Genomic DNA, 22,962 nt, shown 5'->3' on the forward strand with positions numbered 1-22,962 from the left:
GAGTAGAATGGCCTTATTTATTTACAGTTCTTGAAAAATTTAATTTTAGTCCGATATTTATATCTTGGATTAAACTTCTTTATAATTCCCCAGTTGCCTCGGTTTTTACTAATACCCAAAGATCGCCATATTTTCAATTATTTCGGGGCACCAGGCAAGGGTGCCCCCTTAGCCCTTTATTATTTAACTTAGCTTTAGAACCTTTGGCAATTGCTATCAGAGAAGCACCCAATATTACTGGTATTATTTGTTGCAGGGATATTCATAAAGTATATGCAGATGATTTATTGTTATATATTTCCAATCCTGAAAATTCTATTCCTGCAGTTTTATCTTTATTAGCCCAATTTAGTAATTTTTCGGGATATAAACTGAACTTAAATAAAAGTGAATTATTCCCTTTTAATGGATGGGTTCCTATTTATGATAGTTTGCCTTTTAAAATAGCTAGAGACCATTTTATATATTTAGGGATTAAGATTACTAAAAAGCATAAAGATTTGTTTAGGACTAATTTTTTCCCTCTATTGGACCTGATCAGCAGTTTACTTACCAATTGGTCACCATTATCCCTATCCATGATAGGTCGAATTAATGCTATTAAGATGATGATCTTACCTAAATTTTTATATATATTCCAAGCTATACCTATTTTTGTTCCTAAATCTTTTTTTGATAAGGTCGATTCTAAATTGTCCTCGTATATCTGGCAAAACAAGAATCCTAGATTGGGGAAAAAATATTTACAGAAATCTAACTAGAGGGAGGGTTGGCATTACCCAACTTTAGAATTTATTACTGGGCAATTAATATTAGTTACTTAAGGTATTGGTTGAATTATTCAGAATTATCTCTAAATCCCCATTGGGTAAATTTAGAAATTAAACCGATACAAAATTTTTCAATTAGCTCTATTTTGGGAGCTGCTCTCCCTTTTACTCTTACTAAATTATATAAACAAATTGATAATCCAATGGCTAAACATACACTACGTATATGGTTTCAATTCCGGAGATTTTTTGGCCTAAGTCATTTTATCTTGGAAACTCCTATTGTACTAAATTTCCTTTTTCATCCCTCTCTAATTGATCAAGCTTATTTACTCTGGAAAGTTAAAGGTATAACATGCTTTTCGGATTTATTCTTGGATAACTCTTTTATGTCATTTGAACAATTATCCATGAAATATGATTTACCTCGATCTCATTTCTTTCGATATTTGCAGATTAAGAGTTTCTTAGTTTCGACTTTACCCTCTTTTCCCAATCGGGAGACTACGACTGTTTTAGAGGATATACTATATTCAAAATTCCCTCCAAAAGGTGTGATATCTAAATTATATAATATAATTACAAAAATAAATTCTGGGACTTTAGAAAAGTTTAAAAATGATTGGGAAAGAGAACTCAACCTTCATATTTCCAATGAAAATTGGAATAAAATTCTGCGACTGGTAAACTCTTCTTCTCTATGTGCAAAACATTCACTAATACAGTTTAAAGTTGTTCATAGAGCTCATATGTCTAAAGATAAACTCCATTGCTTTTATTCTCATATCGATCCTATATGTGATAAATGTCAATTGGAAATAGCTTCCCTTACACATATGTTTTGGTCCTGTCCCTCTTTACAGAATTATTGGAAGGAATTTTTTTCCATTATATCTACTGTTTTGAATATTGATTTACAACCACATTCCATTACTGCAATTTTTGGATTACCTATGATAGATTTGACTTATTTATCTCTTCCTGCGGATCGTATGATTGCTTTTCTTACACTAATGGCTAGAAGATCTATACTATTGAATTGGAAAGAGGTTAATCCTCCCACTGTTTTCCAATGGTTTACCCAAACTATACTGTTTAAATTTAGAGAAAATTAGAAACTCTGTCTATGAATCCCCTTCTAAGTTTGAGTTAACCTGGCGACCATTTATTCAATATTTTCATTTGTGGTGAGTTGATCTGGCTCTGTTTTCTTTCTATGATTATGTATGATAATTGGGCTGTAAGATGAGATCAGAGTGATCAGCGTGGTTTAGCTATATCTGTAGGTTTTTTTTTAAGTTTTTTTAATTCAGATTTGTTTTTTCTTCTTTTTTGGGTTTTTTTTTTCACTTTTTTCATATATTGTTATTAATTATATCTTTTTTTTAGAGATAGTTCACACCCTAAACTGATCTAAAATTTTTTTATGATATATTTTTATTCTGTAATATTATTGTTTAATATCTCTGTATTAATTCATTACTTACTATGTATTTTTTATATCTCTTTGAACTGTATGTGTTTATAAATTATAATAATAAAAAGATTGAAAAAGAAAGAAAGAAATTCCTTCCTCCTCTTTAAGAGTTCAAAACATGTCTGGGTAAAAAATTTTTTTGACCCTTGTATTCCAATGGTTTATTATCTTCTCTAATTTTATTCCTTGACCATTCCAATGTTTTTTCTCTTGTTGTGTATCTGAAAAATTTTACTAAGATGGATTTTGGCTTTTGATGTGCCTGTGGTTTCAGAGCTAATGCTCTGTGTGCCCTTTCTATTTCCATTTCTTCCTGCATTTCTGTCATTCCCAGGACCTTCGGGATCCATCCTTTTATAAATTCCTTCATGCCTGTGCCTCTTCACTCTCCTTCAGGCCCGCTATTTTTATGTTGTTCCGCCTACTATAATTTTGCAACATATCAATTTTCTGAAATAACAACTCTTGTGTCTCTTTTTTTGTCACTTTCTTCCAATTTTTCTCCTAAGTCATTCACTTCTATTTCTACAGCCATTTCTCATTCTTCCACATTCTCTACTCTTTTCCCTATTTCTGTCATTACCAGTTCTAACCTTTGCATTTTATCTTCTGTTCTTCTCATTTTCCATTTAATTGCATTAAACTCTAATGATGACCATTCTTTTCGTGATCTCATTTGTTCCTCAAAAAAAGACTTTCTATATTCTGTTCATCAGTTTTACCTTTGTATTTCCCTTTGTCCATCAGTTTTACCTTCTATTTCTCTGTGAAGATCTTGGTCGTCTTCTTCCTCTTCTTTCTGTCTGTATCTGTTTGTGTCTTCTTCTCTTCTTTGTGTCTGTGTCTCTTCTGTTTTTCCTGATGAGCTGCTTGTATCTCTTTGTCGGGCCTTTTCTTGCTGGGCCTTTTGTTGCTATCCCTCCCCTCTTCAGCTGCTCATCTGTTGTGCTTCTTGACGTTAGTCTTCTTGTCGATCTTCCCTCTGTCTGTCTTCCATGTCTGTTTCATCACACCCTCTTCTTATCCTCCAGCTGAGAGCCCTGGTGTTGGGTGTCTCTCAGCTGCTGTCTGTGACAGCCCACTCCTCTGCTGAACCCCCCTCCCACCGGTGTCCTCCCTTTCTTCTGATTGCGCATGCGCCGTTGCGCACTTTTGTCTCCAAGAGCCATTTTTGTAGTGCACCGACTCTGGGTCGCGACTCTGTAGGGCAGGTACTGACCTCGAGGGTCAGGCACTCCTCGTCAACACAGCGTCCTGTTCCTTCCTGCAGGTAAAGGCCTTCTTCCTTCTTCTCCGGCGACTTTTTAACTTTTTTTTTCCAGCTGTCCTTACTTTCTCCTTCTTGGAAATCATCTTCTTTCTCTTCTCCGTATCTTTATCTTCTATTTCTTGTCTCTATTTTTGTTATACTTTGCTTTTTCCTAACTTTTTTTTCCTATTTTCCTGGAGAGGACTGGTTTTCCCGACTGGGCACTACTCCATCACGTGACTCCTATCCACATTCCTTTCCAAGTGTCTTTTGAATATTCCTATTGTACCAGCCTCCACCTCACACCCACAGTGTTAAAGAGTTTTGAAAGACTGGTGTTGAAGCATATCACCTGTCTGAGTGGCGACATCGATCAGTTCCAATTCACCTATCGTAGCAACAGGTCTATGGCGGATGCCATCTCACTGGCTCTACACAAAGCCCTGGAACATCTGGACAGCAAAGATGCATACAGTTTGGAATTTAACACCATCATCCCCTTAAAATTGATCAAAACTCCAAATTAGGATTCAACACCCGCTGCATAACTGTATCCTCACCTTCAGACAACAATCAGTGAGGAATGGTTAAGAAAATCTTCTCCACAATCTCCATCAGTACCAGAGCACCACGGGGCTGTGTTCTTGGGCCCCTGTTCTACTCACTTTACATCTATGACTGTCTGGCTCAGTACGATAACAACATCGTTTACAAGTTTGGTTGTGTAAAAAAAGGGAGATGAATCAGCATACAGGAGGGAGATTGTTGAAAACTTTGATGAATGGTGCATCAACAACAACCTTGCACTCAAAGTCACCAATATCATAGAGCTGATTGTTGACTTCAGAAGGAGGAAACTAGAGATAAGAGTATGCAAATTTAATTTCTTGGGAGTCACTATCTCAAAGGATCTTTCCTGGACACAACACACAAATGGCATTGTGAAGAAAACAGCTCAGCACCTCTACTTCCTCAGGAGTTTTAAGACGTCTGGTATGACATCGGAAGCCCTGGCAAATTTCTATAGATGCGTGGAGTAGTGTGCTGACTGGCTGCATTATGGTCTGGTATGGGGACACCAATGCCCCCGAGTGAAAACCCCTGCAAAAGGTAGTACACACAGCCTAAGACATCATGGACAAAACCCTTCCCACTATCAAGAACATCTACAGGGAATTCTGCCATCAGAGACAAGCAGCAATCATCAAGGATCCACACCACCCAGCACATGCTCTGTTTTCACTGCTGCCATCAGGAAAGAGGTAAAGGTGTCACAAGATTCTCACCACCATGTTCAGGAACAGCTGCTACCCCTCAACCATTAGACTCAACAAACTCGATCAGGGGCTTGTTTAAGGACTCTGACTTTCGCACTTTATTGATTTTTTTTGCTCTTTGTATTGCAGTTTGCTTACATTTCATTATTTGTTTACATGTGTATGATGAGTCAGTTTCTTTTTTTTGGAAATTCTACCTCGCCTACAGGAAAAAAGGAATCGCAGTGTTGTATGTGATGTCATGAATGTACTCTGACAATAAATCTGAATATGTTCAGTAATGAATTCCAGGCACCTACATGACAATAAAAATTAAACTCAAGAAATCAAGTTGCTCTCCTGTTCAAAAATTTGCTTTTAAATTGCAGATCTTATGCCAAGATATTTGAAACAATTTCAGAGTCTCTCATTTTATTTTTATCATTCAAGACAGCACAGTTAGCGCAATGCTGTTACAGTACCAGAGACCCAGGTTCGAATCTAACACTGTTGCAAGGAGTTTGTACATTCTCCCTATGTCTATGGTGGGGTTTCCTCCCACATTTTAAAGACTTACAAGGTTGGTAGGTTAATTTGGTGTACTTGGGCCACATGGGCTCGTGGGCCAGAAGGGCCTGTTACTGTGCTATATCTCTAAAACATTAATTGCCAAGATTTTACCATGCACTCTAATTACTTGACAACTTTTATTCTTACCGTTCTTCCTCACACTGTAAAATATGGTCTGAAAGGGATGCTCTGGCAGATCTAATTCAAAATGCACATGTAGATTCCCTAGCAACAACACAGCAGATGAAAATGTGGTTTGAGGTTGGGAGAGAGAAGAGATTCAAATTCCTGCAACTATTCTGGAGAAGTCAAGACCAGTACAAACCTTCAGGTATAACCAAAGTCTTTGGGTGTTAGGGAGGTATTTTCTTGTGTTACTTGAGTACAGAGGAGGGGACCAAGCTGAATTGGAAGGCAGTGAAAACAAAGTTGAAAACTAGAAGGACAATACATTTCTTCAAAAGGTTTGCTTTCAGAGGAAAAAAAATTAGGGATTTTGATAGACAATTTCAAGCTAAACACAAAGATAATATCAAATTTGCTGTATCATGTAGGAAGTTGGAGAAACAGATGAACTCTTATTGAATTTAACATTAAGCATATACTCACAACAAATGTAATAGATTGAATCTTCCTGACACAAAAAAAGCTATTGTTAAGTACACTCACTATGCTATTGCCTAAAAACATGTGCATCAATACGAGTTCAATCTATATCAATGTAATGTATAGCATCTGTATATGAGCTGCTTTTATAGCCTGTCTGCAACTATCCTGACAAAGCATGCTTATACCCAAGACAACATTTGCATAAAACATGCCCAGGCATACTTAGACTGACCAAAACATCTACTCCTGGTAAAATAGAGCGAGTACTCATATACAGTACAACTCCGATTATCCTAAATTGGATTCTCTGAAATCATCAGTTATACAATATGTTTTGGAGTCGAACTGACCTAGGACGTTGGGTTCCTGGCAGTGGCAGCAGTAGTAGCGGACTTCGGGCTCCTGGTGGCGGCAGCGCGGGGATCTCAAGCTCCCGGGCAGGGGAGGGACCCTCAGGCTCTTGGCATGAACAGAGCCTCAGTGGGGAGGTATCGATGTACAGTGATGGCTAGCATTTTTTTGGTGAGAATTAAACATGATTTTAATGCTTAAAAAAACTGTACCTTGTTGTTTGTTGTTGTTTAAACACTGTTACAAGTGACTTTCTGCTGCTTCTGGGCAGTTTTTTTTAAATAAAATGACTGGTTTGCCGAAAAATAATGTTTTTCCAAAATGGGCCAGGTCCCAACCATTTTGGATGATTGGAATTGTACTGTATTATAAAATAAATTTGAATTTAAAATGAGATTTTAAAACAACTGTAGAATGCACAAAAATGAATTACTGTATAGAGGGAACCAAACAGCAAGAATGTATGACACAAATGATAATATGGTAGTAGTCTTTTTCAACTGTACACCGACAATGGATGCAAAACATTTCTAATTCAACCAATGATTTGATAACACTAAACATTATAAAGATCTTTAATTAGTTTTTACAATTATTCTCAGTTTTACACCAAATATTTTTTGTCAATCATACAAGGTTCATCATAAATAACATAATAATTTTTACATCAATTTAAATAAAAGTACAATTTAAATAAAGAGTTTTATTTCACTTTCTCATGCAGGAACCCCTTGGCTTACCATAATACTGCTACAGAATTAGCAAGATGACTATATAGGCATTCATTCCTGAACTTGTCAAATAATAATTTAATTCAAAGTAGCAAACAGGAAAAGCTGTAGAAGAGGCATCACCTGCAGTGTGGAAAGATCAGCAAGTACAGCCTGCAAAAGGAGCAAAAATGTGCTGATTAAATATATTTAACTGTATAAACTCATTGCTGTAAATGGTGTGCTTAGAAATCAGTTAAATGCCAAAAATACCATAAACCTGTTGAGATGGATTTTTAAAAACAAAACAGCTGCTCATATTCTAATTTCTCTACTACATACAAAATTCTAAACATTTCAAAATTCCTAAATATCAGTGCTATAAAATTGTAACTTGAAAATCTCGAACCTTTGAGCTTTTAACCTTGCATCACTCAGAAATGGAACCCTGCCTCATCCAGAAACAAACACGTAAACTGCCATACTAAATAGCAACAACAGCAGCTTAAGGGCAGTTACTTGAGACAAATTAAATGTTATATTCCTTAACCCTTATACCAGTATGGGAGGATAGCTACAAGGATCAAGCAGAAGCAATACATCACGATTTGACCATGGCCCAAGCCAAATTCAGATGTTTAAATTCTAATATTGAGCCACTTTGCAACAAATGGAAATCAACCCAAACTGTGGTATCTTGAATTCCCACATTTAAAATCCCTGCCCCCAAAAACTGGGATTAAATGTCTGACAAACAATACAAACAGGATACTTGGCTCCTATCAGTAAAACTTAAAGACTTTTACTGCAGGGATGTCTTCTAACTTGAAATTAGAATTGTGCATGTAGGCCACAAACCCTACTATCCAACATAATTAAAAGAAAAGTGCAGGGTTGAATTGTTTTGTTTCATCTTGCAAGTTTTTCCCCCAATCTAATTTCTTGCCCAGTGCCTCATTTTCTTTTTTTTTGAACATTCTTTCTTTGGCTTGGCTTCGCGGACGAAGATTTATGGAGGGGGTAAAAAGTCCACGTCAGCTGCAGGCTCGTTTGTGGCTGACAAGTCCGATGCGGGACAGGCAGACACGATTGCAGCGGTTGCAAGGGAAAATTGGTTGGTTGGGGTTGGGTGTTGGGTTTTTCCTCCTTTGCCTTTTGTCAGTGAGGTGGGCTCTGCGGTCTTCTTCAAAGGAGGTTGCTGCCCGCCAAACTGTGAGGCGCCAAGATGCACGGTTTGAGGCGTTATCAGCCCACTGGCGGTGGTCAATGTGGCAGGCACCAAGAGATTTCTTTAGGCAGTCCTTGTACCTTTTCTTTGGTGCACCTCTGTCACGGTGGCCAGTGGAGAGCTCGCCATATAACACGATCTTGGGAAGGCGATGGTCCTCCATTCTGGAGACGTGACCCATCCAGCGCAGCTGGATCTTCAGCAGCGTGGACTCGATGCTGTCGACCTCTGCCATCTCGAGTACTTCGACGTTAGGGGTGTAAGCGCTCCAATGGATGTTGAGGATGGAGCGGAGACAACGCTGGTGGAAGCGTTCTAGGAGCCGTAGGTGATGCCGGTAGAGGACCCATGATTCGGAGCAGAACAGGAGTGTGGGTATGACAACGGCTCTGTATACGCTTATCTTTGTGAGGTTTTTCAGTTGGTTGTTTTTCCAGACTCTTTTGTGTAGTCTTCCAAAGGCGCTATTTGCCTTGGCGAGTCTGTTGTCTATCTCATTGTCGATCCTTGCATCTGATGAAATGGTGCAGCCGAGATAGGTAAACTGGTTGACCGTTTTGAGTTTTGTGTGCCCGATGGAGATGTGGGGGGGCTGGTAGTCATGGTGGGGAGCTGGCTGATGGAGGACCTCAGTTTTCTTCAGGCTGACTTCCAGGCCAAACATTTTGGCAGTTTCCGCAAAGCAGGACGTCAAGCGCTGAAGAGCTGGCTCTGAATGGGCAACTAAAGCGGCATCATCTGCAAAGAGTAGTTCACGGACAAGTTTCTCTTGTGTCTTGGTGTGAGCTTGCAGGCACCTCAGATTGAAGAGACTGCCATCCGTGCGGTACCGGATGTAAACAGCGTCTTCATTGTTGGGGTCTTTCATGGCTTGGTTCAGCATCATGCTGAAGAAGATTGAAAAGAGGGTTGGTGCGAGAACACAGCCTTGCTTCACGCCATTGTTAATGGAGAAGGGTTCAGAGAGCTCATTGCTGTATCTGACCCGACCTTGTTGGTTTTCGTGCAGTTTTTGAACATTACAGCACAGAAACAGACTCCTTTGGCCCTTCTAGTCTGTGCCCAACCATTTATTTTTGTCTAGTCTCTCTGACCTCCACCCGGTCTCCCATCCATGTACTTGTCCAAATTCCTCTTAAATATTAAAATTGAACCCGGATTCACCACTTTAGCTGGAACCTTGTTCCACACCCTGTCCACTCTCTGTTTGAAGATGTTTCCCCTAAGCTTTTCCACTTTCACTCTTAACACATATCCTCTGGTTTGTAACTCTCCTTTCCTCAGTAGGAAAAGCCTGTCTACATTTACTCTGCCTATCCCGATCCTAATTTTAAATACGTCTATGAAATCTCCCCTCATTCTTCTAGCTCCAGAGAATGAAGTCCTAACCTATTGTAACTCAGTTCCTGAAGTCCAGGCAACATCCTCGTAAATCTTCTCTGCACTCTTTCTATCTTATTGAGATCTTTCCGGTTGTTAGGTGACCAAAACTGCATACAATACTTCAAATTGGGCCTCACCAATGTCTTGCACAACTTTACCATAACATTCTTATTCCTATACGCAATACTTTGATTTCTGAAGGGAAATCTACTAAAACCTCTCTTTACAATCCTATCTACCTGTGACGCCACCTTCAGAGAATTAGGTATCTGCATTTCCAGATCCCTGTGTTCTGTCACACTCCTCAGTGTCCTACCATTTACCGTGCATGTCCTTTCTTGGTTTGTTCTTCCAAACTGGAACACCTCACTCTTATCTTTTTTTAAAATATTTTTTATTGGTTAGAATTAAAAGTTTGTATACAAAAAGGTGCATATCAACCATTACATAAATGAAATAAACCTTTCCATTTAGCATAACATCCATAATTGTAAATCATTAAAAAAAAATTGATTGTAATATACAATTCTCGATCATTGTATTTTAAAAAACAGCATTCCTTAATCTCTACCTACTTCTATATAATGGTTAAATGAGATAAGGAAAATATACATGGGAATTAAATGACGACAACCAGAGACTGGATAGCACTCATCTGTCTGCATTAAATTCCAACTGCTATTTTTCATCCCATTTTTCCAGGTGCTCCAGATCCCTGCTCATTGTTATATGTTTCTATAAACACAAGTAAACCCAGTTTTTGTGCTGATCCAAAAGTCTTCCCCAGGCTGGGCAACTCTTGCCAATTTGCTGGCCTTAAAGTATTCAGCAACTGTACGATCCTGAACTTCCTCCTCTTGGAAAGAGACACTATGCCTCCCATCAATACATCATCTCAGTGCTGGAAATCAGAGTCATAGACAGCACAGAAAATGGCACTGCAGCCCATTAAGTCTATGCCAACCATCAATCATTTGTACTACATTAATCACAATTTTCTTTATTCTCCCCACATATTGATTAACACCTAAATTTCTCCCATTCAGATTGATTATCAGAGTACCTACATAACATCACAAACAACCGAGATTCATTTTTCCTGTGGGTGAGGCAGAATTAACATATTTTTGTTTTACACATATAACATATTCCGCCCCCCCCCCCCCCCACCCCACTGCATGTTGAAAGAACGCACACAATTAATAGCAGGTATGGAAAAGTCGAACTGGCAATTTATAGCGAGTGTGGGACTATAAAAGCAGCATTGAAAGAACACACACAATTTATAGTGGCCATAGGAAAGACAATTTATCGTGAGCGTGGGAATATTGTAGTGAGCATGAGAATGTAAAAGTGGCATTGAAAGAACGGGCACAATTTATAGCAGGCGTGGGAAATTTTGATTTTGGGAATATCTCTTTGTACTGAATGCCATGGTATTCTTATAAACAGGACACTCCAGCTAGGGCACTGCACCTTACTAATGTTAAATGCCCAGACCCATCCCTGAGAGAGGAGATTAACATATCAAGTGCCTCTGATTTGAGACAACATTAGAATTAAAATCCTTCTCAACTCTGAAGCCTGACTTCGATCTATTTAATTGATTCCTCTCCAAAGCTTGTTAATGTGTTGCAGCTGGATATCGTCTATATAATGGGCAATTGACACCTCTGGGAAAGTTGTTTGGGTGTTAATTGCGGGACATTAACTGTGGCAGATACTGATATGTGCTTTGTCTCATGTCCTATTAAATGCAAATTGTTTTTGTCAGCCTGAATTTAGAATACTACAACTGCATGGTATATACATGTGCACATTATACAATATTTCTTTTTAATTCTTTTATTTAATCGATTTATTTATGATTTTCTGCATTTTATATGCATGTGCATGTTATGAGTGAAAATATGGTAGTGCAAAAAACTGTATAAAATGTACACATATAAACAAATAAAGAAATGTAAACAAACTGTGTGCAATAGAGAGAAAAAAAACATCATTAAAGTAAGAATCCTTAAGTGGGCTCTTGATTGAGTTTTCTGTTAAGGAGCCTGATGGTGGAGGGGTATGATGGTGGAGGGGTAGTCACTGTTCCTGAACCTGATGGTGCGAGCCTTGTGTCACTTTGGTAGCAACAAGGACAAAGTGCATGCTGGGTGGTGTGCATCCTTGATGATTGTTTAGCAGCATTCCCTGTAGATGCTTTCAATGGTGGGGAAGGTTTTGCCTGTACTACAATCAATTTATGATAACCAGTTAACTTATCAAACTGCTCACCTTTGGGATAAACAGTAGAAAGAAAGTGAAACCCAGAGGAAATCCATTTAGCCTCAGGGAGAATGTGTAAACACTATACAGATTGTACGAGGTCAGAACTGATCCCAAGTCTCTGGCATGGTGAGGCTGCAGCTCCAAGCTATGCCACAGCAAAAGCTTTTCACCACTCATTCCATGCCAAATATTGCACATGTGGGGTACAAACATGGCCCTCTGAAGCCACAAATGAACCAGGTATTGCCAAGCTTGGCTTGTATTCACCATCCTTGCAACCAGACATCTGAGCCTGCATCCAAATTCAGATATGCAACATTAGTGGGCACTGATTTGTCATTATTAAATGGATACAGTATTAGTAAGTGCATGTTTGTAAATATACAACACTGGGGTTCTGTATTGGTGAAACAGTTAAGTGGACAATGAACAGATCAGTGAGAACTGTCTTTATACACTATTGAAAATATCATTATCTGGTGATGTACACATAAAAATGAAACCCATTTCTGAAGAGTGGTCCTGTGAAGTCATTCAATTGCAAATCTGACTCTCAAAAAGGTTGTTAACAACTGTCTTGGGTCAAAAGTATGATGGCCCCAAAATGACATGAGAATGCCTTACTTCAGCTGCAGCAAGTGATGTTGCCTCCATTAAGTTTTCTGCTCTGTAAGCAAATACAGCAGCTGCCAGCACTGAAATAAATAAGATGCATTAAACAGATCAGTTCCTAAAAATGAATAAGCAGAGGTTTCTGGGTGCTAATGTTTTTTTTTATTTTCCCTGAACTTAACCAATCACATTATTGTTAAAAATCCAAATATTTTAATGCAAACAAACCAATCAAGGGAAAGTTGAGTTAGCAGGGCAGCAATGATTCAGAACTGCTCATTACTCTCTGCTATAGATTGGCATTTCTGTGAGAGTGAAGTTCATACATGTACTTCACATTTGGATTCTCACTAAAAATCATTTCACCGAGCACCTTCGCTCTGTCCACAATGATAGGGGATCTCCGAGAAGCCAAATATTTTAATTCCACGCACCTCTTTTGCTCTGACATGTCTGTCCATGGCCTTTTGCACTGCCAAACCAAGGCCACCCGTAATTGGAAGAGTAACACTCTATATTCCATCTGGGCACTTTCCAACTAGATGCCACTAACTGAATTCTCCCTGCTTCCCTCTCTTCCCCATCCTTCTGTCCTCAAACTCTCCACACCTTTCCCTCTCCATTCAGAGAGCTATCCCTCTCCCTTTCATCTTTTCTCTATTGCATCTTCCCACCCATTCATACCTCTTGCCTGTGACAAAGTCATTCTTCCCTGCCCCTCCCCCACACCATTTTATTCAGGGGCCTGTCTGCTTTTTACTTACATCTTGATGAAGGGCTCCAGCCCGAAATGTTGATTATCTTCATCCTTGCTACATAAAGAACACCAGCATTTTTGTGTAAACTACAATCGCAACATTTGCAAATTGTCTTTCTTAACAGCGTGGATACAGGATTGGTTGACCAATACAAGGCAGACAGTTGTGAAAAATAGCTGTTTCTCTGGTTGGTAATCAGTGGTGAGTGGAGTGCTGCAGGGATCAGACCCAAGCCCAAAATTGTTCATAATATACATATGATTTGGAAGATGGGACCAAAGTGCAGCAAATGAAAGTTTACTGTTGACACTAAATTGAGTGGAAAAAAAATTGTGTAGAGAAGAGCTGGAAAACAGATATAGATAGGTTAAGTGCATAAAGGTCTGGCAATTAGAATACAATGTCAGTAAATGTGAGATCATACTTCAGAAAAAAGTCAACTGGACGATTATTTAAATGGTGAAAAATTGTAACTTTCTGTTGTACAAAGACTCGAGTGTTTGTACATGTATCAGAAAAAGTTAGTTTGCAGGTATAACAGATATTCAAGTAGGCAGATGGAGATGTTAGCCTTCAATCCTAGAAAGACAAATTTAAGAGCATGAAAGTTCTCTGTATCTGCAGAGGGTAGTGGTGAGGCCACATCTGGAGTACTGTGTGCAATTCTAGTCTTTTTTGAGAAAGGATATAATAGCTGAGAAGGCAATGCAGATGAAGTTCACCAGATTAATTTTGGAAATGAGGGGTTAGCTTAAGAGGAGTGTGATGGAATTGTGTTATTATTAATCTTTAGGAAAATTATATACATTTTCAGAAACTACTTTATGGGTGGACAGGGACACGCACAGACTCATACACACTGAAACAATTTTGAAAGTCGAAATGTCTGCTAAACCATTGTTGGCTGAAGCTGTGTAAATAGCCATAAAACCTGAAGTGATTGTCCATTGAAATGTTGAAGACAATAGTGTTTGCTAAGGAGAAGCACCTGTGTACACAAAAAGGACTTTTGATTCAGTGGCCAGCAGACAGAGAGGAGTCAATTATTTTTGAATTATAATTTTAAAGTCGTTTGAAGAAACTTCAAAAGACAGAAGTGATGGCATGTGATAAAGATATTTCAAAAAGACATCTTTAATATTGCACCAAGAAACATCTGAGGTCAGAAATTGCAGAGGCATAGGAGAGAATCTTTCATTGTGTTGCTCTCCTTACCATGGGAGATACATAAAATCAGTACCAAGGAAGAGTCACTTCAGCTGTCTCTTTGAAAAGAGGACAGATTCACCATGTCCATTTTTAAATGGTCACTTCATGTAACTCTTGCCTGGGTTTGTTAAAGTCATCGTGCAGAGATCACAAGTACATGCAAGAGAGGAAAATCATTCGTATGAAGAAACCACTCTCTGAAAACAACTCTACAAGAATTTTGAGACGTCTGATGCCTCACTCCTACTCAATTACTTTTGAGCAACAATTTAAAGTATCAGAGTTTCAACTCAAAACTGACTTAACTTTAAAAATTAATTCTTCCTACAATTGTACCTAAACTGTAATGGTTTTGGGACCTGCCACACACACATACATTTGCACATAGTGGGGTTAGAGTTAAGTAAGAAGTATTATGTTATTAATAGTTAATAATAAAAAATTGTTTTGAAGATACCATTGCCTTGGTGAATTTCTATTGTTGTTGGTCTAGGACATAACAGGAGAATTTAAAAAGATGAAGGAGTGGAGAAAATACATATCTACAAAATAATGAAAAAGGAATACTTAAGAATGAAGCAGGAAGATTCAGGAGAGAAGTTTTAGACAGGAGATGAGGAGCTGCTTCTCCCAGAAAATAGTGAATCAGAGGAGAGAAGGAAAAAGTAGAAGCCACCATGAAATTTATTGAATACACAGTTAAGATAGATTTCTGAACAAGAGGAGAATTAATAATTATGGGTAACAGGCAAAAAGTGGAGCTTAGTTCTCTTCAGATCAGCTACGGTCTTAATGAATGGTGGAGCAGGCTTAATGGGCTAAATGGCTAACTCCTTCTCCTATTTCTTATTTAATATCTATCCCATAGTGCTAAAATGCTTACCAAATTTGAGAGGGAGAAATAAAAGTATCCAATATGAAAAAGTAATTTGAGCTTTGAAATTTAATTGGAAACCTAGCAGAGTACTTTTTCAAAAAAACATTTTGGGTTGTCAGGAATTTTCCAAAAGGAGACACAATGAAGACTCCCTCTGCTGACAGAAACCCACAAACACAACAAAATGAAGCCATCTTCAACAGGAAGTACTGGTAGGTAGCATCTTGTGAAAAGAATATTACTTTTTAAAAAAAAAATTCATACCAGCAAGAATTTCCAGCGAGTTGTATCCCAGAATCCTATCCCAAAGAAATAAAAGTTGATCAGTTGCTAGATATCCCGAGAATGCACGTACCATCCATTTAAATGATATTCGAAGTCTGTTTAAAAAGAATGAAACACTGAATGCAATGATAATGTCTAGGAAATGGATGATTAGCAAGATGAAATGAAAAATTAAGAAATACAGTCTTATTCTCACTTTTTTTTTATATAATATCTTCTAAAATACAGCTGAGCATAAAAGGATACAAATATTTAGGTTTGTCAAACACCATGAATAAAGCTCTCCTGTGGCTTAGTAATTTTACCTGCAATCCATGAGATCAGAAAAGTTTGATGAGTGATGTTCAAATTTTAAATGTTATCAGGATGGTGACTGAAGTCACTCTTATAAGCCTCATCTCCCATGAGTTGGTGGGCAAGGTTATACCTGTATTTAAGCCTGCAAACTGAGGACAACTCTGGGAACTGGATAGCCAATCAACATCAATCAATGAGGGCCAGGAAGGTGGGTAATGTTTGTAGAGGTCTTATTAAAATGGTTGAAAAATAATGACAATGTCTAAAGAAGGTGTGCAGTACAGCATATCATAGAGACAAGAGAACTGGCAGGGAATTGGACTGAAAGATACACATACACAAATCAAAACATTTTTTTCCAGGTTATGAAACAAACTTCCACAATGCACAAATGAGCAAAGGTATCAACAAGAGCATTAATCAACCACAGGGCAGAAAATTTTGCATTTGTTTTTCTGGCTTTGCTTTTGAAGAAGATTCAAACCCAAAATATATACCTATTTATTGTCGTGCTAACTGCTAATGGGCATGTTTGCAACTAATTGTTCCCAGTTTTTCTAAAGCAAACAGCAAATGTTCACTTCTTATCCAGATTCTGGTAGCATTGTGAATAATCAATAACAACTGTATCTTTAAATTTTAAAAAAGTTTTTTTTTAAATTTTTTATTTTTCACACCATAAATCACATTAGCCATGATATACACTTTTTCTTTTTCACACATATACAGTGACTTTTTCTCCCCCCCCCCCTCCTCCCAAGCCACCCCCCCACCCCCCCCCTCATCCATTTTAGGTATACAATCTAGGTTGCATTAAGCCAGTCAGACAATGTTGTCATTCAACAAAAATACACCAGAAATTCTACTGAGTCCATTCTTTTCTTTCCTTCTCCTTCCATCAACTTACGTAATGTTTGTCCCCGGTAGGTTTTCGCTATTGTATTTAATGTAAGGCTCCCATATTTGTTCGAATATTTCAATATTATTTCTTAAACTATATGTTATTTTTTCTAATGGAATACATTTATTCATTTCTATATACCATTGTTGTATTTTCAAATTATCTTCCAATTTCCAGGTTGACATAATACATTTTTTTGCTACGGCTAGGGCTATCTTAACAAATCTTTTTTGTGCATCCTCCAAATCAATTCCAAATTCTTTGTTTTTTATGTTACTTAGGAGAAAGATCTCTGGATTCTTTGGTATATTGTTTTCTGTTATTTTATTTAATATCTGATTGAGGTCATCCCAAAATTTTTCTACTCTCTCACATGTCCAGATTGCATGAATTGTTGTTCCCATTTCTTTTTTACATCAAAAACATCTATCAGATACTGTTGGGTCCCATTTATTTAACTTTTGCGGTGTAATGTATAGTCTGTGTAACCAATTATATTGTATCATACGTAGCCTCGTATTTATTGTATTTCTCATCGTTCCAGAACATAATTTCTCCCATGTTTCCTTTTTTATCTTTATATTCAAATCTTGTTCCCATTTTTGTTTAGTTTTACCATTTGTTTCCTCATTCTCCTTTTCTTGCAGTTTAATATACATATTTGTTATAAATCTTTTGATTAACATTGTATCTGTAATCACATATTCAAGGTTACTTCCCTCTGGTAAACTCAAATTGCTTCCTAATTTATCCTTCAAGTAGGATCTCAGTTGGTAATATGCCAGCGCTGTATCTCCAGTTATATTGTACTTATCTCTCATTTGTTCAAAGGATAAGAATCTACTTCCTGAAAAACAATTTTCTATTCTTTTAATCCCTTTTTTTTCCCATTCTCTAAAGGAAAGGTTATCTATTGTAAAAGGGAGTAGCTTATTTTGCGTCAATATTAGTTTTGGTAATTGATAATTTGTTTTATTTCTTTCTACATGAATCTTCTTCCAAATATTGAGGAGATGATATAATACTGGAGAAGTTCTATGTTGTACCAATTTTTCATCCCATTTATATAATATGTGTTCAGGTATCTTTTCCCCTATTTTATCTAATTCTAATCTCGTCCAGTCTGGTTTTTCCCTTGTTTGATAAAAATCTGATAGGTATCTTAATTGTGCGGCTCTATAATAATTTTTAAAGTTTGGCAATTGTAAGCCTCCTTGTTTATACCATTCTGTTAATTTATCTAGTGCTATCCTCGGTTTCCCCCCTCTCCATAAAAATTTCCTTATTATTTTCTTTAACTCTTTGAAGAATTTTTCTGTCAGTTGTATTGGCAATGCCTGAAATAAGTATAATATCCTTGGAAAAATGTTCATTTTAATACAGTTTATCCTTCCTATCAGTGTTAGCGGTAGATCTTTCCAATGCTCTAAATCGTCCTGTAATTTTTTCATTAGTGGATTATAATTGAGTTTATATAATTGGCCTAGATTTTTGTTTATTTGTACACCTATTGCCTGCATTTGCCATCTGAATGGAGATTCCTTCTTAAATTTTGAGAAATCCGCATTATTCATAGGCATTGCTTCACTTTTATTTACGTTTATCTTGTAACCCGACACTTCTCCATATTCCTTCAATTTCTTATATAATTCTTTTATTGATAGTTCTGGTTCTGTTAAGTACACTATAACATCATCCGCAAATAGACTGATTTTATATTCCCTGTCTTTTATTTTTATTCCTTTTATATTATTATCTATTCTTATCAATTCTGCTAGTGGTTCTATAGCTAGCGCAAACAATAAAGGTGATAGTGGGCATCCCTGCCGCGTTGACCTGCTTAAGTTAAATTGCTTTGATACATGTCCATTTACTGTCACTTTCGCTAACGGTCCCTTATATAATGCTTTAATCCAATTAATATACTTCTCCGGTAAACTGAATTTTTGCAATACTTTGAACAAATAATTCCATTCTACTCTGTCGAAGGCCTTCTCTGCGTCTAAAGCAAATGCTACTGCAGGTGCTTTATTTCCTTCTACTGCATGAATTAAGTTAATAAATTTACAAATATTGTCTGTTGTGCGTCTTTTTTTGATAAATCCAGTTTGGTCTAAATTTACCATTTTCGGTACCTGTTCTGCTAATCTGTTTGCTAATAGTTTAGCTATTATCTTATAATCTGTGTTTAGCAAAGATATTGGTCTATATGACGCTGGTGAGAGTGGATCTTTCCCTTGTTTTAGTATTACCGTAATTATTGCTGTTTTACATGAATCTGGTAAGTTTTGTGTCTCATCAATCTGGTTGATTACATCCAGGAGGGGCGGTATTAATAAGTCTTTAAATGTTTTGTAGAATTCTATTGGAAATCCATCCTCTCCTGGTGTCTTATTATTTGGTAATTTTTTTATTATCTCTTGTATTTCTACTGTTCCAAATGGTTCTGTTAATTTATTTTGTTCCTCCATTTGTAGTTTTGGTAGTTCAATTTTAGTCAAAAATTCATCTATTTTCCCTTCTTTCCCTTCGTTTTCAGTTCGGTATAATTGTTCATAGAATTCTCTAAAGTTTTCCTTAATTTCTTTTGGATTATATGTAATTTGTTTGTCTTTTTTCCTTGATGCCAATACCATTTTCTTAGCTTGTTCTGTCTTAAGCTGCCATGCTAGGATTTTGTGCGTTTTTTCACCTAGTTCATAATATTTCTGTTTTGTCTTCATTATATTCTTCTCTACCTTGTATGTTTGTAATGTTTCATATTTTATTTTTTTATCCGCCAATTCTCTTCTTTTAGTTGTACCTTTCTTCATTGCTAATTTTTTTTCTATGTTTACTATTTCCCTTTCCAACTGCTCTGTTTCCTGATTATAGTCCTTCTTCATCTTGGTTACATAACTTATTATTTGCCCTCTAATGAATGCTTATATTGCATCCCATAGTATAAACTTATCTTCCACTGATTCCGTATTTACTTCAAAATACATTTTTAATTGTTTTTCAATAAATTCTCTAAAATCCTGTCTTTTAAGTAGCATGGGGTTTAATCTCCATCTATACATTCTTGGAGGGATGTCCTCTAGCTTTACTGTCAATATTAAGGGTGAATGGTCCGATAGTATTCTCGCTTTATATTCTGTTTTTCTTACTCTATCCTGCATACTAGCTGATAACAAAAATAGGTCTATTCTTGAGTATGTTTTATGTCTAGCCGAGTAGTATGAGTATTCCTTTTCTTTTGGGTTTTGTTTCCTCCATATATCCAAAAGTTTCATTTCTTGCATTGATTTAATTATAAATTTGGTTACTTTGTTCTTTCTGTTAATTTTTTTCCCCGTTTTATCCATATTTGGATCCAAATTCAGGTTGAAATCCCCTCCTATTAGTATGTTCCCTTGCGTATTAGCTACCTTCAGAAAGATATCTTGCATAAACTTTTGATCTTCTTCGTTAGGTGAATATACATTAAGTAGATTCCAAAACTCCGAATATATCTGACATTTTATCATAACATATCTCCCTGCTGGATTTATTATTTTCTCTTCTATTTTAAATGGCACATTTTTACTAATTAATATAGCCACTCCTCTTGCTTTTGAATTATACGATGCTGCTGTTACATGTCCTACCCAGTCTCTCTTTAATTTCTTGTGCTCCAATTCAGTTAAGTGTGTTTCTTGGACAAATGCTATATCAATTTTTTCCTTTTTCAGTAAATTTAGTAGTTTCTTCCTTTTAATTTGGTTATGTATTCCATTAATATTTAAAGTCATATAGTTCAGCGTAGCCATTTTATACTTTGTTTATCTTCTCTTTCCGTTTTTCCATCATTACCTTTCCTCCTTTTCCATTTCTGTTTTCTTATTTTCAACTCTTTATAAGACAACATTCCTACAACATCCAACATTTTCCTTATTCTCCTATTTATATCTTCTTTATCCCCAATCTCCCCTTCCCCTCCTGAGTTGTCCTTTATCCCTTGTCAGACAACCACATCTCCCCTCTCCATTTGGGTTTGCGAATCCACTCGCAAGCGTCAACTGATTTTGCAGTGACCGCTATTTCCCCCTACCCAGCCCCACCCAGAAAAGATTTCACTTTTCATATGTAACAAAGGTCACTCTTTTAATTCCCTCCTTATTCTCTCTATTCCATTACCTTCCCTTATTAATTCTTGTCTATACTATCTATATTTTCCTCTAAGTACAGATACATTCACGTATGCACATTGTATCTATTCACTCTTATACCTCTTTACCCGCATACATATCAATCGTGATCATTTTAACTCTCATTACCCGTCTTCATCCCTCAGTCTATTTTTGTAATTGTTCTGCAAATTTTCGTGCTTCTTCTGGGTCCGAGAATAGTCTGTTTTGTTGTCCTGGAATAAATATTTTCAATACCGCTGGATGCTTTAGTATAAATTTATACCCTTTCTTCCATAAAATCGCCTTTGCTGTATTGAACTCCTTTCTCTTCTTTAGGAGTTCAAAACTTATATCTGGATAAATGAAGATTTTTTGCCCTTTATACTCCAGTGGTTTGTTGCCCTCTCTTACTTTTTCCATTGTCTTCTCCAGTACCTTTTCTCTTGTAGTATATCTTAGGAATTTTACTACAATAGATCTTGGTTTTTGTTGTGGTTGTGGTTTAGAGGCCAATGCTCTATGTGCCCTTTCTATTTCCATTTCTTGCTGTAGTTCTGGACATCCTAGGGTCTTAGGGATCCAATCTTTTATAAACTCCCTCATATTCTTGCCTTCTTCATCTTCCTTAAGGCCCACTATCTTTATGTTATTTCTTCTGTAATAATTTTCCATTATATCTATTTTTTGAGCTAACAGTTCTTGTGTCTCTATCGCTTTTTTATTAGATTCCTCCAATTTCTTTTTTAAGTCTTCTACCTCCATTTCTGCTGCTACTGCCCGCTCTTCCATCTTGTCCATTTTCTTTCTCATTTCTGTTAAGGTCATATCTATTTTGTTCATTTTCTCTTCTGTGTTGTTTATTCTTTTTCTTAAATCATTAAATTCCTGTGTATGCCATTCTTTAAATGACTCCATGTATCCTTTAATAAGAGAAAGTACAACCTTTATCTTGCCTTTCTCTTCTTCTTCTATTTCACTGTACTCTTCCTCTTCTTCTTCCTCTGGGTTGGCCATCTGTTGTTTCTTTGTTGCCCTTTTCTTCTCTTCTTTCTTGTTTCCATTGTCTTCTGTGTTCTCTTCTTGCTGCAGGTGTTCTGCAGCTGTCGTTGCCGGCTGTGGAGATCGACTCCCCAGCTGGTCCCCCCTCCCGTCGGTGTTTTTTTTCATGCGCATGCGCGGTTGCGCACTTTTACTCGGCTCAGCGAGCCATTTTTGTAGTCCACTATCTACCGACCTGAGGGAGCGGGTTTCTCTCTCCACCGCGGGCCTCTTCGAACAGGTAAGGCCTTCACCTTCTTCCTCCGTTGTCTTCTCTTCCTCTCTTCTTACCGTTGCTTTCGATTTTTCTTTTTTTGTCGCCATCTTCTTTCCACCTTTATACTCACTTTTCTGTAACTTTTATTTCTGTGCCTTTGTGTTTTCCTTTGTTTTTCCCGACTTTTCTGGAGAGGGCTGGAGTTCACCGTCCGGCCACTACTCCATCACGTGACCCCTCAAATTTTAAAAAAGTTAATGGGAAACTACATTGTCCTTTTTGAAAATCATTTTCCCTTTCAGGTTTTTAACCAAACTACTGGTAATTCGGGAATAAAAAGGTTCTGAAGAAATGGCCCAGTTTGTAGATGTAATAAATCAGTGAAAAATTGAAGCTCTATTTTGTCAGAACAATATTAATTTAGATGTAATAAACATGCTCAGAATAAATTTCTAAGTGAATTTTCCATAAATATGATAGAAATTTCAGCACAAGATATTGATACTTACGGTTGTGCCCCAATTTCTCGCAGATGATAAAAGAGTTGAGGAAGATATGTCTGAATGAGTGTCTCAAACAAAAGACAAAGTGATACAATTCCCTGTGGACACACAATTGACAGAAATGTTATAAAATCCAGAACTATGACAATAAAAACAGATTTAGTTTGCAGATCAAACAATATCCTGAATTTGTTGACTATCTCAAGCACAATTTTGAAAAAAAACGATCATGTTCTC

The 22,962-nt window shown here is 36.9% G+C and overlaps 1 protein-coding gene across 10 annotated transcripts in view; it reads right to left on the bottom strand.

Moving 5' to 3' along the window:
- Positions 1–6,843: 6,843 nt before the first annotated feature.
- Positions 6,844–22,962, bottom strand: part of tbc1d19 (TBC1 domain family, member 19) — a 114,374-nt gene continuing 98,255 nt past the window's right edge. For 7 of the 10 annotated variants that reach the window (XM_069925005.1, XM_069925010.1, XM_069925003.1 and 4 more), the window contains 5 exons: positions 22,732–22,823; positions 15,598–15,713; positions 13,254–13,301; positions 12,502–12,572; positions 6,844–7,166 (listed from right to left, as the gene is read on the bottom strand). In XM_069925005.1, the coding sequence (XP_069781106.1) occupies positions 7,092–7,166; positions 12,502–12,572; positions 13,254–13,301; positions 15,598–15,713; positions 22,732–22,823 (402 nt within the window). In that variant the 3' untranslated portion in view covers positions 6,844–7,091. The remainder of the gene's footprint in view (positions 7,167–12,501; positions 12,573–13,253; positions 13,302–15,597; positions 15,714–22,731; positions 22,824–22,962) is intronic. The other 3 variants (XM_069925007.1, XM_069925013.1, XM_069925006.1) reach the window with 3 other exon arrangements.

Source organism: Narcine bancroftii, chromosome 3, assembly GCF_036971445.1.
Source record: "Narcine bancroftii isolate sNarBan1 chromosome 3, sNarBan1.hap1, whole genome shotgun sequence".
Taxonomy (NCBI): domain Eukaryota; kingdom Metazoa; phylum Chordata; class Chondrichthyes; order Torpediniformes; family Narcinidae; genus Narcine; species Narcine bancroftii.